Source organism: Juglans regia, chromosome 4 (genome assembly GCF_001411555.2).
Source record: "Juglans regia cultivar Chandler chromosome 4, Walnut 2.0, whole genome shotgun sequence".
Taxonomy (NCBI): Eukaryota; Viridiplantae; Streptophyta; class Magnoliopsida; order Fagales; family Juglandaceae; genus Juglans; species Juglans regia.
In genome coordinates this window covers 936,442-950,861 of record NC_049904.1, presented here as the reverse complement: position 1 = coordinate 950,861, position 14,420 = coordinate 936,442, and the positions used below count along the sequence as shown (strand labels likewise).

The 14,420-nt window shown below is 32.5% G+C and overlaps 2 protein-coding genes and 1 non-coding gene across 5 annotated transcripts; all 3 read left to right on the top strand.

The window, feature by feature from the left end:
• The first annotated feature begins 2,577 nt into the window (after positions 1-2,577).
• Positions 2,578-2,684, top strand: LOC118348365. Its single transcript, XR_004801459.1, has one exon. It is a non-coding gene; the product is annotated as a small nucleolar RNA R71 (small nucleolar RNA).
• Positions 2,685-4,579: 1,895 nt separating this feature from the next.
• Positions 4,580-11,733, top strand: LOC108999497 (protein LURP-one-related 15-like). Of its 3 annotated transcripts, XR_004801359.1 has the most exons (4): positions 4,580-5,048; positions 5,199-5,342; positions 11,006-11,100; positions 11,647-11,733. XR_004801359.1 is itself a non-coding variant. In XM_035689544.1 (3 exons), the coding sequence occupies exons 1-3, from the start codon at positions 4,782-4,784 to the stop codon at positions 10,385-10,387; spliced, it is 477 nt and encodes a 158-aa protein (XP_035545437.1). In that variant the 5' UTR covers positions 4,580-4,781; the 3' UTR covers positions 10,388-10,704. The 3 variants fall into 3 exon arrangements, 2 of the variants coding, with proteins under 2 accessions (XP_035545437.1, XP_035545436.1); XM_035689544.1 differs by lacking the exons at positions 11,006-11,100; positions 11,647-11,733 and adding an exon at positions 10,322-10,704; XM_035689543.1 differs by lacking the exons at positions 11,006-11,100; positions 11,647-11,733 and adding an exon at positions 8,483-9,181.
• Positions 11,667-13,097, top strand: LOC108990026 (protein LURP-one-related 10-like). The gene is made up of 3 exons (XM_018963869.2): positions 11,667-12,058; positions 12,203-12,430; positions 12,600-13,097. Exons 1-3 carry the CDS (start codon positions 11,795-11,797, stop codon positions 12,807-12,809), a joined length of 702 nt encoding a protein of 233 aa, XP_018819414.1. The 5' UTR covers positions 11,667-11,794; the 3' UTR covers positions 12,810-13,097.
• Positions 13,098-14,420: the final 1,323 nt, after the last annotated feature.

The window sequence follows — 14,420 nt, the reverse complement described above, 5'->3', positions numbered from 1 at the left end:
ATAAGAAAACTCAAAGCAAACTGTGAAAATATTTGGTGTAAAGAACAGTAAAAGAGAATTCCACAGAATTCAAACCATAACTCTTTCTCGACTATATGCTCATGTTGTGATATTATTATTTCTATAATCAATGAAGCAATACCAACTACACCTTAAGCAAAAATTGAAGTGATCCGCACTCCATTTATTGAGTTTTTTATATTTTATGCTTCCTACCATGATGAATAAATCACCTCTGGCTAAAGACAAACCCATCAAAAATATTTTTTTTTTCTCTTTTTTTTTTTCTTTAGCCTCCCACCCTTTTCTCATTTAGCCACCTCAATTCTTGTAGTCTTTACAAATTTTCTACTACTTTAGCTTCTTTTTTTTCATACACTTTTTTTTTCTCTTTCTTTTTCACACATTTTGATCAAATAGAGCATAATTTCCTTTGAACTAACTTTCTCTTTGAATGTAGATTTCCACCAAAGTATTTTCTCAAACAGTAAAAGGTAAATCATGATTTTTCAAGCTTAGAACGGGAATGGTTGATCTAGTTAAAAGAATAAATAAAGGCTTACGAAAAATAAGGCTCAAGGGGGTTGACTATGGAAAATATACCATGCAATGATAGCATGATAACTAAGACAGTTGGGAAAGCTTTTTGGTTATGACAAAAAAAATGCCTAGATCATTTCTCTAACATTTGGTGTCAACTAGGATTTCGCCTCAAGAATCCATCAACGGATTCTAGAGCAAAGCAAGATTTAACTTTCCTGATCCAGTTAATTTAACTCCTCTTCATAAGCAAAATGGAATAAAGAAAAAATGACTGTATTCAATTCTGTTCAAGGACAAAGATTTAAATCAAAGTACCACAAAAATCAGTCTGACATAAAAGAAATTTTCAAAAAAAATTTTCAATCCTATTCTCAATCACAAATTTAAGAGTCATAAAAAATTCAATCATACTCAAATGCATGCTTGGTAAGAGAATCCAACAACTCAAGATATCAAGAATCACAAGTAAAATAAAATAAACAGCAATCAAGAAAACAAAATGACTATAGGAGTTTACACCCCCAAACCTAAACTAAACAATGTCCTCATTGTAATTTAAAAGTGAGAAAGATTGAAGAAATGAAAGGAACTTTCCTAGTTTCATGGTGAATCAACCGTAGTTTGCAATTTCAGCTCTTTATTCCTACTAAACAAATCTGCAGCAAAATCTAAATTATTCAAAATAAAAATAAAAGAATAAAATAAAGTTCTATGGGCTACCTCCCATAAGCGCTTGTTTTCATCTCTTCAAGTCCTAATTTCCTACAAACAGAAAATGACATAAGATTAATATTAGCACCAATATCACATAAAACTTTATCAAAAAATGAATTTTCAATAGTGCAAGGCAAAGTGAAACTCTCCGGATCTTTTAATTTTTGAGGCAATTTCTTTTGAAGAATAGCATTGCATTTTTCTGAAAGTTTTACTGTTTCAAACTCCGCCAACATTCTCTTCTTGGAAAGGATGTCCTACAAAAATTTGACATAATTTGGCATTTGTTCCAACGCATTTGCAAAAGGAATATTTATGTGAATTTTCTTAAAAATATCAAAAAACTTAGAAAATTGCTTATCTAATTTTTATTTTTGGAAACGTTGAGGATAAGGAAGTGGAGTAAGAAGAATAGGAAGATTATCAGGAAATGAAATTGTTGGAAGCTTGTCAGTTTCTCTCAATGTATCATCAACAATATCCTCTTCTTCCACTTTATTCTTTCTTGGGCCATTGTTTGTAACTGTAGGGGTGGACTTGGTTTCCTTTGATGGTGACTTCTCAATTTCTCTTTCACTTCTAATTGTGATGGCCTTGCATTGTTCTTTTAGATTCACTTCTATGTTGCTAAGAAAATCTCCTCTTTGTTGGGCATTGATGGTTGTGGCTAATTGCACAATTTGCACTTCAAGATTATTTATAGAGGCTCCCATGTTGCTACAATGAGTTTCAATATTGTCCAATCGTGAATTAGTCTTTTTAAACCTTGCATTTGTCTCCTCAACAAAGGAAACCATGGCATCCTCAAGTGACATCTTCTTCTCGCTTGGTTGACTATCAAATCCTGGAGGAGGTTGCAACACATTCTTTGTATTTCTATAAGACAAATTCTCTTGATTTCCAAGACCTGCATGGAAGTAATTTGGCATAGAATTACCACGATAATTGTAGTTCCGATTACTAATGTATTGAACTTGTTTTTGACCTACTTCGTTACTTGGAACTGTCATACTTGTAGCTGCAACACATTATGTACTTTGAGGTATCCTTTGGGTTGTCAAAACTGAAATTTGATGGTATAGAGAAGCAACTTGAGCTAAAAGGGCAGCTAACGACTCCAATTCATGAATCTCCGCAACTTTCTCAGTCATAGTTCTTTCAGTTGGCCATTGATAATTAGTTGAGGTCATTTCTTCCAAAAGAGAGGTAGCACCTTCAACTGTCTTTGACATCAAATTTCAACCACCAGCAGCATCAACTATGGCCCGAGTTTGCCCCTTTAATCCATTGTAGAACATCTTAACCAGCAACTAGTCCGGCAATCCATGTTGAGGCCAACGTCAAATCAAATCTTTATACTTTTTCCATGCCTTATAGAGCGATTCAAAATTAGTTTGGTTGAATTGATCAATCTCACTTCTGAGTTGGGCTGGTTTTGCAGGTGGAAAGAATTTAGCAAGAAACTTTTTCAGCCATATCTTGCCAGCTAGTAATACTTCCCGGTTGTAGAAATTGTAGCCAACCTCATGCCTTGTCCCTCAAAGAAAAAGGAAATAATCTCATTCTAATGGTGTCTTCAGTAACACCATTAATCTTTACAGTGTCACAAATCTCAAAAAATATCGTCAAATGAATATTGGGATCATCTAGTGGAGATCTGCTGAATTGGGCTTCTTGCACCATGCTGATTAAGGCTGGTTTGAGCACAAAATTGTTGGCATTAATGGTTTGACATCTTATACACGAGTAGTTGTCATTCACAACTAGCCGTACATAATCTTTCAAGGTGCGTGGTTGTGCATCTTCTTGTCCGTCAGCCATGGCTAGTATTTTTTTTTTTTGTTCATGATCTAAGAGTTCTTTCAATCTATGAACCAAAGGGAGTAATGTCAAGATATCTAGCACAACGCATCCAACGTCAAAAACACAATTGTAAAACAAAAACAATTAAAATTAAAAAATAAAATTCTAAATTAAAACCAAGATTGCTTTGTATCGATATTGACAAAAAATAAGAAGAAATCAATCCCTGACAACGGCGCCAAAAACTTGATCGGTGCAAAACTGCAAGTGCACGATATCGTACTTTTATAGTAAAGTGATAAAAAGAGTATCATCCTCAGGAATTGGTATCTCACTTTGACAAGTATCGAAATTATACTAACCTCGACTTTATTTATTAAAGTCACTAAGATTTGTGTAATTGTAATTTTTAAATGAAATCAATTCAAAGAAAATATTCAAAGAGAAGGAAAGCTGATGTTTAATAATTGAATCAATGTGAAAAAGATTTTCTCATCTATCTAATTTAATTTAATTCTCTCTGCTTGTTAGCAAATTTTTCAAAGTCATCCAAAAGCTTATTTTGATAGTTACTTGGATCTATTCTTGATCATCACTTTGCACAAGAGTATACAAATTAATAAAGTAAGAAAGCATTATGACCAACGATTTTAAGACTACATAGGTTCATATAAGTCTTTCGATTTCTATACGTACCTATATTGAAATATCCAAGGTTTATCCTATAATTATCTCTTTCGATAGCAAATCACAATATCATAATCATTTAATTAAGGGCCAATTAATAAAAAGTAATAAGATCAGAATAAATTAGATAGATAAACATAAAAGAGAATTACTTCAAATTAGCATAAAAAATCAAACATAGTTTGAAATTATATTATATCATTTTTTTAGAATAAAAAAAATTTACTTCATACTAAAAATTAAATTTAACATAAACGAATATATGATGTGTCTGATTCACAAACTGCCACGTAGTTCCTTGTAAATCGGAGGTAAACCCGTAGCAAGGCTATCATTTTCCATATTACTCATGATCTGGTAAAATCACATGTGGTGTATATTTCAGGGCCAAAAACGCGACCAAGTGAAAGCAAGAATTGGACAACACGGCATCATGATAGCTATCATATACTCTTTTGGATTTTTTTGGCATAAAAGTCCTATACATGTACAAAGGCTTGACGGGCGCTCTTCCTCAAGGCCGCTGGTAAGGCCTTTTATGCTATTGCCTGGAGATGGGAGAGTTGAAGAAGTCAAAGTTCAAGCTGGACAAAAAATACTTGGTCCCTGGAGAGTTGACACAGTGCAGTGCAGTCTATTCTACTCTGTCGTCTTTCAGTATTACACCATTAAATCCATGACATGGATCCTAAGTAGCTCTTAAAGTGATCTGGCCACATCAAGTTCCCGTAGTGGAGAAGGGATTGAATTTTCTAAGTTCGGGAGACTTTGCCCGGTAATGATCAATTCATCGATCCAGTTGCTAAGAGATGAGAGCCACAAGATTAATGATAGCTATCATTCTTTGGATTTTTTTGGCATTAAAGTCCTATATATACATGTACATGAAGGCGTTCTGCTTGCCGGCTCTCTTCCTCGCAATTTAACGGGAAAGCCGCTCACAAAACACTCCCCACATCACCAAAGCCACAAGCAACATAAGCAAGTCTTCTTCTGATCCAGTGCTCCATTCCGATCCCATCAGCATCATCATCATGGCTCAGCCAATTCCAGCTCCAGCTCCAACTGTCGCACAGTTTGCCAACCCTCTTCCCGTAATCTGCACTCAGTACTGTACACCTCATACCGTTGATCTGGCGGTTGTCAAAAAAGTCATGACCATATCCGATGGTAACTTTGTTGTCACAGACACCAAAGGCACCGTCATTTTTTATGTGAAAGAAAAATTATTAATGTCCCTTCATGATCATCGTGTTCTGTTTCATGCTGATGGAAATCCTATTGTCACTCTTCGAGAGAAGGTTAATTAATTTGGCTGATAATATATATTTCATCATAAACATATGTAACATCTTTTTCCCCAAGTCTTGGTTTTGTTCTAAATTTTCTTATATTCATATAATTATATATTCTCTGCAAATTGCAATTGATCATGATGTTTGTTTTCGTAGATAATGTCTGCACATGACAGATGGAATGTGTATAGGGGCAAAAGCAAAGAGCCCAATGATCTGATTTTTACTGTTAAGCGATCTTCAATGATTCAAATGAGGGCAAAGTTACATGTGTTCTTGGCAAATAACACAAACGAAGAGGTATGCGACTTCATGGTTGAATTTTTTATAATTTATTATTTTACTTTGTTATTAAAAAAATATTTTTTAATAATATTATGATATTTTTTAAAAAAATATATTTAAAATTATTAAAAAATTTTATATAAAAAAAAACTTAAAAAAACACATCAAAATACATTGCTAGTCTCCAATGAGAGCTTCCGGCGAGAGATATAGCTAGCATTTTCCTTTCGGAATTTTTGCTTCCCTATGGCAAAGGGTTGTTGTCGTCATTTTCTTCTTCTTCTTTTTTAAAAAAAATTTTGAATTAAGAGAATAAAGTTTCAAACTACACCTCCATTCTAAAATTAAAATTAGAGATATGCCAATCAGATCTAGAAGTTGATGGCCCCATTGTCTTTTAATAACTGAAAGATGAGTAGTATGCAGGTCGGAAGTTATGTCAATAGTTTATGTTAACAAAGATTGTTACAATTTTATTAATTCCATCCCAATTTATATAACTGCTAAACTGTTATCGTTCATGTTTGTAACACTAATTGGGTACGTGATGAATGCCTTAGCTACGTAACATCATATTAACTTCTTGTTATTGCAAGCCGAAAAGGACAAGCTCAATATATTGACTTTTTGATCCCCGGATGCTTTTATGGTGGCCAACCCTCTCTTTAATTGAACGGGACATGGCCCTCACACAACTACACTTTCTTTCCACACCACAAGCTGTCATCAAGTTCCCTGCAACCCCTTGAACATAACGGCTACTTTTCCTTCTTAAATAAGAAATTCAGAAAATAAATAAAAAAATCCAAGCCTTTCTCCCCAGTTGCTAGGTGGAGTCAGTTCAATAATGAATGATTAGATAAAGAATTGAGGAAAAAACTAACATAGCCACAAAACACAGTGAGTGAATTAAAGGAGAGGCTACTTAAGGGTGTGTTTGGGTGTCCAACTACTCTCAGCTATTCTTGATGATTCTTGTACGGATAGAGATACTTCACCATCCAAACACCCGAAAACACTTTCAACCCCATGTGACTCTACTGTGTTTCGAAGGACCGAGCTCAACGGTCAAAAGAAATCAAGTCTGCCCCCGAGGACTACATCCCCTCACCCTTTGCACGGTCTTCTTCCCCAAATCACCCGAGTCGTCCTCGCACAGCTGGGAGAGAATCCCCCCACAGTGAACCAGAGACTCACCCGTACTCGACCTCTATCTCCCTCTCTGCTTTACCATTTCTCCTCGTTTTCTCCCTTTCTCTCTGTGTCTGCAATGTAGTACGCGAACCTGATGAGTTGGGAATCAAATCTCTCCGAAGTGATTCGCTGCTCCCTCACCGAACGCGTGCTCCATGCTCCATCCCATCTCTACTGAACGATTTCGATATCCAAGTTCTTTTGGCAGTGTATTTTGTACCATATATTCGATTCCTCAATCCGTGCCCCTAGAATCCCACATTTTCCTCATAACTATAAACCACCCATGGCCAAAGCCACATTACGTACCAGCCAATCGAAGTCTAGGGTTTGAAAGCAACAACACTCAAGATTGATTCCCACCACATTATTCATCACGGGGCCTCAGACGCGATCCTTTAAGGTGACTACAATCTCTATCCCTATTCTCTACTTTACTGAATCTGCTTCCATGGGCTTGTATTCTATTAATTTGGTAGATAAATATTTATGATTGCAGAAATTATGAGGATCTGAACGATTTCTATACTTACTGATTTGGGTATTGTTCAGTAGGCTTTATATACTACATTTCATAAGGAGAAGTCAGGTGTAGTTGGGAGGTTTTTCCCTCTAACCCGGACTGATATATACTACATTTCATTTATTTGAAAACCAAGCATTTCCTAATGAAAGTACTCAAAAAAGATTTCGAATTTTGAAATCAATGAACCCATACAAGGTGACATGACAACAGTATATTGTCATTGCATGTTGTGTCATGCATAACATTATTCGATCAATTACACCAAATGATAAGATATGGCGTAAATTTAATAATCCGAATCTTGTTGAATGACAAACTGTTGAGGATAACCCGGACCATTCAACACATATGCCTGACATGTCATCTACCTCAGCACAAGCCATGGCTGCTACCAGGGACTCTATCGCAATAAATATGTGGGCACATAGGGCGGCCCATTGACACTTGCTTTTATTTGATTGTATTGTATGTTTTTATTTTTTTTGGACATGTTTGCAAATGTTGGGATTTCTTATGTTTTCTATGTTTTGGGATTTTCGCATGTATGAACTATTTATAATTTTTGTTATAATAGCGCAGTTGCGAGTTGGCATCATAACATGTTTTTTAGAAAAAGATTGATTTTTTTATAAATTTTTATATAAATAATTTCCTATGATACAAAAGAAATTACAAAATGCATAATAATTTTGAATACGTTATTATCCCGATAGTATTCAAATAATTTTGATATAGGCACTTATGTTATATATAAAATTTGTAACAAATAAAATCACTATAATATATAAATAAAAAATAAAATCATTATAATATATAAAGAAAAAATAAAATTACTATAATATATAATGAAAAAATAAAATCACTATAATATATAAAAAAAATTACTATAATATATAATAAAAAATAAAATCACTATTATATATAAATAGGCTGAATTTTGACAATAATATATAAATAAAAAATGAAATCACTTTTTTATTTATCACTATTGTATATAAATAAAAAATAATATCACTATAATTTTTAAATAAAAATTTAGCAAAACTATAATATTTATGACTATTATATATATGAAAATAAAATTATTATAATATTTATCTATATTATATATAAATAAAAAGTATTATTTTTAGTAATATTTATTATTATTATATATAAAAGTAAAATAAAATCATTATAATATTTATTAATATTAAAAAATCACTATAATAAAATTATTATAATATTTATTATTAAAAATAAAATTATTATAATATTTATGAGATCTACATATTTTTCAGCTATCATATTCAAAAGTTAACAACTAAACATATTTCACACATTTAAACAATTCAAAATACTCTTAATGAGATTTATAAATTCATTTCAATCTCTACTTATTATTATTTACAAATATTTTCAACACTTTTTAACACTTTTCAACATCTAAATGTAGTCTAAATGGATGGAAAAAGATGAGGAAGAGAGAGACGAGTGTGTCTGCAGGAGGAGCATTAATGGCGAAGACAGGACCATTAAATATTTCTCAGGGTATCTTAATTACCTGCCTTTATCACTGAAATTGTCTGTTCGTCCTCTTCACACTGCCTTCATTGCTACCTCCATCTGCCCCCCCAACTTCTAAGCTTACTTTTTTCTCTCCCTCTTATCTCCTTCAACCCACTCCCCCATATCTCATTTATTGTTCTCTCCCTCTCCCTGTCTCACTCTCTCTCTGGGTCACTAAGTGCAGTAAATACATGTCGAGGTGAAAATTATAATATATCATCTTTTACAAAATTTCACCATAGACCCATGAGACAAAAACTATAGTTCCCAAGGGCCAATAGCCGAAGTTTTGGACTTTCCAGAACCCATGAAGGATAAACTATGGCAGAAGATGCTAACGCTCGTTCTGTACCTCATAACTGTACCTTGTTGAACTCAGAACAGAGTCGAGTTGACCCCAAGTCAATATGTCGTGGTGTTGCTGTGTGCAAAGAATTTGGGTTTTATAATGTAGAAATTGAGTGGGACTCGGCATTAGTTGTTCATTGGTTATCTTCGAAAACTTACAATATTTGGTACTTATGGGATTTATGGGAGACTTTGTTAGAGAATTTGGAAGGAATAAACTTTAAAGTTTTGCATATTTTCCGTGAGAGAAATAAAGTAGCTAATTTGCTTGTTAGAGATGGAGAAGCTGGGGTTAATAAGATGAGCATTACTACACAACTTCTACCACACTCTACATTTTATATTTTTTTAAATATTTTAAATTTTTAATATTTTTTTAATATTTTTTTTTGAGTTTATTTTTTTAAAATTTTTTATTCATTATTCATATAATAAATATTTAATAAAAGAAAAAAATAATAAAAATTAAAAATAATATGAAATGTAAAATGTTAGAAAATTATAAAGATTTTTTGTAATAAGATATATGATCAGATGGATAGGCTTCCTCAAGTTGTGAGAGGGATGGTCAGGCTAGATAGATGTGGTATACCGTTTTTAAGATGTCATTAAGGAGTATGGTTGGGTTGGTTATTTATTCAAGAAGTACAGTTGCTGGTTTTTTACGCTGGAAATTAGTTTTGGAATTTTTTTGTTAATATGTTTGGTCTTTAATAATTCAGTCTGGTCTCTTGGGAATGGGATTTTTACTTTTTTTATTCTTGTATATTTCAAGTGTAAAGTTGTTTTTACGGTTTTCTTCCTTTACATGTAAAGATTTTTGGAAATACATTTAGAATAAGAGATACTATTGAACATGTGTTTCTCACTCTTCAATATATATATATATATATATATATAAATACTGACATAAATAAAATTATCTCTTCCCTATGCACTGACACACGAAAGAAGTCAGTCTTACACAAGCAGACACAAAATACTGACATAAATAAAATTATCTCTTTCCTATATACTGACACACAAAGAAGTCTTTTAATAGTCTTTTCCTTTAGTTTTTTTCTTCCTTCGTCTTTAGTTTTTTTTTTTTTTTCTTTCTCTTTCATTATTTTTAGATGTTAGGTCAGAGATTGATGGATGGATCGATAAAAGTGAAGGATAAAAAAATAAAAATAAAAATAAAATAAAATAAATTGAGAGATAACACGGTAAACGAACCAAATAAAAAGATAAAATTGTAAAAATGTAAACCATCACCATTCTCAAAGCTATGCACTGATGACTCACGAAAAAAAAAGTTTTTTAAAGGTCTTTCCCTCTGCTTTTCTCTTCTCTCATTTTTTGTCTTTTTTGTCTTTAATCTTTTCATTCTTTTTAGGTATTATGTCAGAGATGGATGGGTTGTTTGATAAAAGTAAGGGTTAAAAAGGTCAAAAATGAATAAAACAAAATAAGCTGAAGGTGCCTTGTGGTGCACGAACTCGCGACCAGTACCGCATGGACTGAACTGTGAGCCCGTGAGCACCAAAAAAAAACAAAGATATGACTTGATGGACTTGGATCGTCATCGGACGTGATTTGTATGATGATGATGAGTTTCTTGCCGGTTGCTTGAGTAAGCAAAATACTTCTAACGGACGTCAGGTTTCTTAGTCAATATTAGAATACGGCATGCATGGAGTAAACTATATTATAGTTACTGTAGAAAAGTTACTTTTATATTCCAAAAGTCCGATCAAGAAATATAAGTCAAGCGGCAAATTAAATGTAGAATAATGATACACTTATAATATTTTGTACGACATATTATACAATAATGAGTTAAATAAAGAATATATTTATAAAATCATCTTATTTTTATAAGATGATTTTATAAATATACTTTTTATTTAACACATTATTGTATAATGTGATGTACAATATATTATAAATAAATCATTTTCCTTAGATGTATGGAGGTGCAATAATTAAGTATTTATGAGAGACTATGTTTGTTTCAATCCATTTTACTTAAAATTGACAGTGTCTTCTTCTTCTTCTTTTTTTTTTTTCTACTAAGTAGGCATAGTACGTATATACGAAGGATAAATACAACGTTTTAAGGTGTACTCTTTCCGCTATCAAAATACAAGAAACATTGCAAAATAAAATTTAATGGTAAGCTTCTAAACATGAAGTTGGTAACTGCCGATTACGTTATAGAATAAGCATATCAATTTTGAGCTCGATAGATTTTGATAAAACTCCATAAAGTATAGAATTCTTGCAATCTATGGATGAGAGTACCGATTGGGCGTCATCTTCTATGACAATTAAAGAAATTCTTCTATAGAACCTTTTTACTTTGTAATATATTACTTTGAATAATGATAGGGTTACTACTTTACTATTACTAATTTATTACTTTTTTTATATTTGATTTTTTTTAATTTTTTTATTTTACTTAATGATTAAGAAAGTGTGTATTAATAAAAATATATATTTTTTTAATTTTTTTTAATGATTAAGAATATTAAAATAATACTTAAAAGAAAAAGATAAAAAAATAAAAAAATTTAAAATACGTTTTATTAGTAAATTAACAGTAATAAAGTAGCAAGTCTATCACTACCCTATTACTTTACTTTTATGACAACACGGCATCATGATAGCTATCATTCTTTGGATTTTTTTGGCATTAAAGTACTATATATACATGTACAGGAAGGCGTTCTGCTTGCGGGCTCTCTTCCTCGCAATTTAACGGGAAAGCCGCTCACAAAATACTCCCCACATCACCAAAGCCCCAAGCAACATAAGCAAGTCTTCTTCTGATCCAGTGCTCCATTCCGATCCCATTATCATCATCATCATGGCTCAGCCAATTCCAGCTCCAGCTCCAACTGTCGCACAGTTTGCCAACCCTCTTCCCGTCATCTGCACTCAGTACTGTGCACCTTATGCCGTTGATCTTGCGGTTGTCAAAAAAGTCATGACCATATCCGGTGGTAACTTTGTTGTCACAGACAACAACGACAACGTCATTTTTAATGTGAAAGGAAACTTAATGACCCTTCACGATGCTCGTGTTCTGCTTGACGCTGCTGGAAATCCTATTGTCACGCTTCGAGAGAAGGTTAATTAATTTGGCTGATAATATATGCATTACTCTTCATCATAAACATATGTAACATCTTTTCCCCAAGTCTTGGTTTTGCATGTTATAAATTTTCTTATATTCTTTGCAAATTGCGATTGACGATGATGTTTGTTTCCGTAGAGAATGACTGCACATCACAGATGGAATGTGTATAGGGGCGAAAGCAAAGAGCCCAGTGATTTGATTTTTACTGTTAAGCGATCTTCAACGATTCAACGAAGGGCAAAGTTACATGTGTTCTTGGCAAATAACACAAACGAAGAGGTATGCGACTTCATGGTTGAAGGGAGTTGGGCTGAAAAATCTTGTGTCGTTTATACCGGAGATCGTACCAATATAATTGCCCAGGTAAGCTGGTTTTCGCTTATAGCTTGTTTTCGATGATGTTTATATTAGAGAGAAGAAGTCCTATTACTTGGTTCTTAATTTCGTAAAATTAATTAGATCTTGAAAGTTTAAGAACCTATAATATAATTAGAAACTAATTGAATTGATTATCGTGGGAATTAAAACGCAGATGTGTAAGAAGACCACCGTTCGAAGTGTTCTGGTCGGGAAAGACAATTACTCGGTAACTGTTCATCCTAACGTTGATTATGCATTCATAGTCGCGCTTATTGTGATTCTAGACGACATGAACCACATAACCGACATGGATGGACTGTTCTTCAATTTAGCCATGAGCAAGGCTGAACTACCGTCGTCAGTTAATGTACCAGGAAAATAAATATTAATGCAAGTGTGTTTAAATATACATTAGCTGAGTAATAATGATGGATAGACAGAGTGTTTACATAAATAATGAGCTAGTTTGTAGTTTGTACTAGGTAGTTGAATGTGCATCCAGTTTGGACCAAGTACTCGATATTAAAGTTAATAACTGATGATCATGAGTTTGTTGTTGTTTGCTTGACTATATACTACAAAGAGACTGAGGTCTCGTTTGGTTATGTAATTCAAATAAGATAAGTGAGATGTATTGTTGAAAGTTGAATAAAATATTATTATAATATAATTTTTATTTTAAAATTTGAAAAAATTAAATTTTTTATTATATTTTGTGAGAATTTAAAAATATTGTAATGATTATATATATAAAATGAGATGAGATAATTTGATGTTGTGTATAACCAAATCAAGTACTTACTTCAAAGAGACTGGCATAGTGTAAACTATATTATAGTTACTGTTGACAATCAGCTACTTTCATGTTCAAGAAATATAAGTCACGCGGCAAATTAAATGTATGGATCGAGATGCAATATTAAGCATTTATGAGAGCTGACCACGTTTCAATCCATTTTAATTACTTAAAATTGACAGTGTCTATTTAGCTTAAAACAGAATAATTAGGTAAGATGCCTAACATAGAATCTAAGTATAATATGAGATTGGTGTACCCTACCTCGCGTAGTCGGGGTATGGGGTTTGTTTACTCTGTCGGGGACAGAGATGTGTACGACGAATCTCTTAGACTTCGGTCTTTAGAGTTCTGTCGTCTGGGTTAGACCATGTCAGCCACGAAAGTGTGCTGAGGTGCTATTAACGTTTGTAACTGACTTTTTAAGTCAAAGTTGTATGTCCTTTTTTTATAAATGGAATGAATCCTTCATTATAAAAAAAAAATATGAGAATTGTCAATTGTATTATAAGAAATTACGAGCAATTGTAAAATTATTAAATATAATGGATTTCACCTCCCAAACGACTTGCAAACGTAGACTTTTATACTGAATGATGTAAATATCTATGTTTCTCTCTTTATTTACACTTTATATGATTTATTTGTTATGTATTTCATAGACGAGCATCCGATCACCATATCAACGTCTAACCATCAATACCGTGAGTCATTCAAGTCATATTGTTAGACTCTTTGAAAAATATATCAACAGCATGCATGCATGACGTTTGCCTTCTTGAAACATTGTGATTTATGCATGAGGATGTTTCAAGTTTTTTGCTTTGAACACTGCTTTTTTAACTGGCTTTCTTTCTGTTCTTCATTTACCTCAGTTGCATCACGTCGGGACTACCTTTCCAATTCCAACAAATTTTCCCATATATATAGATTCCGGAGTTATTAAAGAGTTATTGAGCCCTTTTGTTTGGGAATCCTATAATTATTCATCCCAAATATATATTTCTATATATAATTAGGAGAGAAATGATCAAAAAAATACGAGTCTAAGTTTAGCATTAATTAAATGCTTTGAGATCATTTATAATATAGTATTTGTTAAAAATATTATAAAGTAAAAAATTGTTTGAATATTATTTTTATTTTGAAGTTTGTAAAAGTTGTGTTTTGTTTTGAAATTTGTAAAAATTATATTAG

Coding starts and splice junctions, on each gene's coding strand:
- LOC108999497 (XM_035689543.1), top strand. CDS start 4,782: ATGGCTCAGCCAATTCCAGCTCCAGCTCCAACTGTCGCACAGTTTGCC. Junction 5,049..5,198: donor TTGTCACTCTTCGAGAGAAG/GTTAATTAATTT, acceptor TTGTTTTCGTAG/ATAATGTCTGCACATGACAG. Junction 5,343..8,482: donor CAAATAACACAAACGAAGAG/GTATGCGACTTC, acceptor ATCTAAATGTAG/TCTAAATGGATGGAAAAAGA.
- LOC108990026 (XM_018963869.2), top strand. CDS start 11,795: ATGGCTCAGCCAATTCCAGCTCCAGCTCCAACTGTCGCACAGTTTGCC. Junction 12,059..12,202: donor TTGTCACGCTTCGAGAGAAG/GTTAATTAATTT, acceptor TTGTTTCCGTAG/AGAATGACTGCACATCACAG. Junction 12,431..12,599: donor GTACCAATATAATTGCCCAG/GTAAGCTGGTTT, acceptor ATTAAAACGCAG/ATGTGTAAGAAGACCACCGT.